This window comes from Alosa pseudoharengus, unplaced genomic scaffold (assembly GCF_046254945.1).
Source record: "Alosa pseudoharengus isolate Yale_2024_CS ecotype anadromous, Long Island Sound unplaced genomic scaffold, YU_APseudo_1.1 YU_APseudo_1.1_scf_42, whole genome shotgun sequence".
Classification (NCBI taxonomy): domain Eukaryota; kingdom Metazoa; phylum Chordata; class Actinopteri; order Clupeiformes; family Clupeidae; genus Alosa; species Alosa pseudoharengus.
The window spans coordinates 450,001-452,499 of NW_027468784.1; the positions used below are offsets into that span (position 1 = coordinate 450,001).

The 2,499-nt window shown below is 43.2% G+C and overlaps 1 protein-coding gene across 1 annotated transcript in view; it reads left to right on the forward strand.

Annotated features, from left to right (window-relative positions):
* Positions 1–2,072, forward strand: part of palb2 (partner and localizer of BRCA2) — a 21,810-nt gene extending 19,738 nt beyond the window's left edge. Inside the window, exons 12-13 of the mRNA XM_076267247.1 lie at positions 159–295; positions 1,265–2,072. Coding sequence (XP_076123362.1) covers positions 159–295; positions 1,265–1,466 — 339 coding nt within the window. The 3' untranslated portion in view covers positions 1,467–2,072. The remainder of the gene's footprint in view (positions 1–158; positions 296–1,264) is intronic.
* Positions 2,073–2,499: the final 427 nt, after the last annotated feature.

Sequence of the window (2,499 nt, forward strand, 5' to 3'; positions counted from 1 at the left end):
GAGTTTAATATGTGTGTGTGTGTGTGTGTGTGTGTGTGTGTGCGTTGTCCTCTAGGGTTTGCTGTGTGCGTTGCTACAGCGTGTGTGTGTGAGTGGGGAGAGAGAGTTTAATATGTGTGTGTGTGTGTGTGTGTGTGTGTGTGTGTGTTGTCCTCTAGGGTTTGCTATGTGCGTTGCTACAGCGTGTGTGTGTGAGTGGGGGGAGGAGCCAGTGTGTGTTCACTCTGATTGGCCTGAATCCCATGAACGGAAAAGCTGCAGAACTCACAACGGTCAACACACACTCCTCAGAGAGGTACGTACACACACACACACACACACACACACACACACACACTCCTCAGAGCGGTACGTACACACACACACACACACACACACACACTTCTCAGAGAGGTATGTACACACACACACTCACACACACACTCCTCAGAGAGGTACACACACACCTTCCTCAGAGCGGTACGTACACACACACACACACACACACACACACACAGGTGCGGTAGCCTATGTTTGTCTGTCTGGGTGCAGTCATTTACTAGCCTACAGTTAATGTCAATCGCGGACTATAACCAAGAAAAGTAAAGGAGATGATTTGCACCAAATAAATTGCTGTGGTTGTGTTTCTACAACATGTTTGCACATAATGTAATTTCTGTCAGAAACCAAGTAGGCTAACGTGACATAATGTAATTTCTGTCAGAAACCAAGTAGGCTAACGTGACATAATGTAATTTCTGTCAGAAACTAACGTGAGTCAGACAGAAGATGTAGCTTATTCCTGAATTCTGTCCCGTAAATCACGTTAAAATGGTGTGATTAACAACCAGAATTTAAAAAAAAGACCCCCGTGTTATTATTATTATTATTATTATTATTAAGCCATAGGTCTTATTTAAGCAATAGGTCCTATGAGTCTAAAGTAAAGAAAGAGTCTTTTTTTGTGTTTTTTGTTAATGCAATGTCATTTGTCAATATTTTTTCACGTGCACTTGATGCTGGATGGTGTGTTTCTCTCAAGGCTGTATTTCACACACACATACATACACACACACACACACACACACACACATACATACACACACACACACACACACACACACATACATACACACACACACACACACACACACACACACAACACACACAACACACACACACACACAACACACACACACCCACACACACAAACACACACAACACACACACACACACACACTTAATGAATCCTTTTTCTCTTTCTCCTTCTCTCTGCTTGGTTCAGGTTTGTGGAGTTGGATGTGATTGGCTCAGCTGTGGTGGGCGTGTCCCCATCAGGCCGCATGGTCCTATGGGATGTGAGCGGGGGCGGGGCTTGCCTGCTGGCCAGTGATGATTGTCATCTTGCTCGCTGGGCGGGGCCTAACACGCTCCTGACTGGACACAAAAACGGAGATGTGTGTGTGTACCAATACTACCCCCTGTAGACGCACACACACACACACACACACACACATACTCTCCTCACTAATCAGGAGAACGGAGATGTGTGTGTACCAATACTACCCTCTGTAGACACACACACACGCATGCACACACATACACATACATGTTTGTGTGTGTGTGGGTACCAATACTACCCACTGTAGACACACAAACACACTCTCCTCACTAAACAGGAGAACAGAGATGTGTGTGTGAGTGTGTACCAATACACCCCTCTATAACATGAACACACACACACGTACATGTTTGTGGTTTGTGTGTACCAGTACAAATCCCTGTTCTCACTCTCCTCACTGAGCAGGAGAACAGGGATTTGTGTGTGTGTGTGTACCAATGTAGAACACACACACACACACACACACACCTATCAAAGCACAGACAATACCACTGGAAAATACCATTGGGGGAAAAAAAACACTGTTGAGAAGATGTTATTTATTGTTGGTTGTAAATAAAAGGTTTATTAGTATGTTTGTTTGTTTATTGTTGGCTGTAAATAAAAAGGTTATCAGTATGTTTGTTTAAATATTTAAATAAAAAGAGCGTTGTTTCCCCCCCAAGTACATGAGGCTGGGTGGTGTGTTTCTGTTCTCTAAAGGCTGTATCACACACACACACACACACCAATTACAAGTACATGAGGCTGGGTGGTGTGTTTCTGTTCTCTAAATCTGTATCACACACACACACAGATTACTTCTTTTTGGTAGTGGTGGTGGTTTTTTTTTTTTTGACAGAGGCAACGAGTATTTCAATAAAGAAGCATGTCTCGCCTTCCTACTCAAGCTATTACAGGATGGAAATGGAAAATTAGGAATGTTCTACCTTACAAATTAACTGCATTTCACAAAAACGCTTTATTTCTGTATTAAAAACTACAGTGGCAAGTCAAGCAAAAGATATTTAGAGCTCGGGTCCTGTCCACATGCTAGCAGAGGCGAACGTGGAATATGAGTGGCCCAGATATAATATGATATAAAATGTCTCAACTTAGTATCCGTCTCTGTCGGAGGC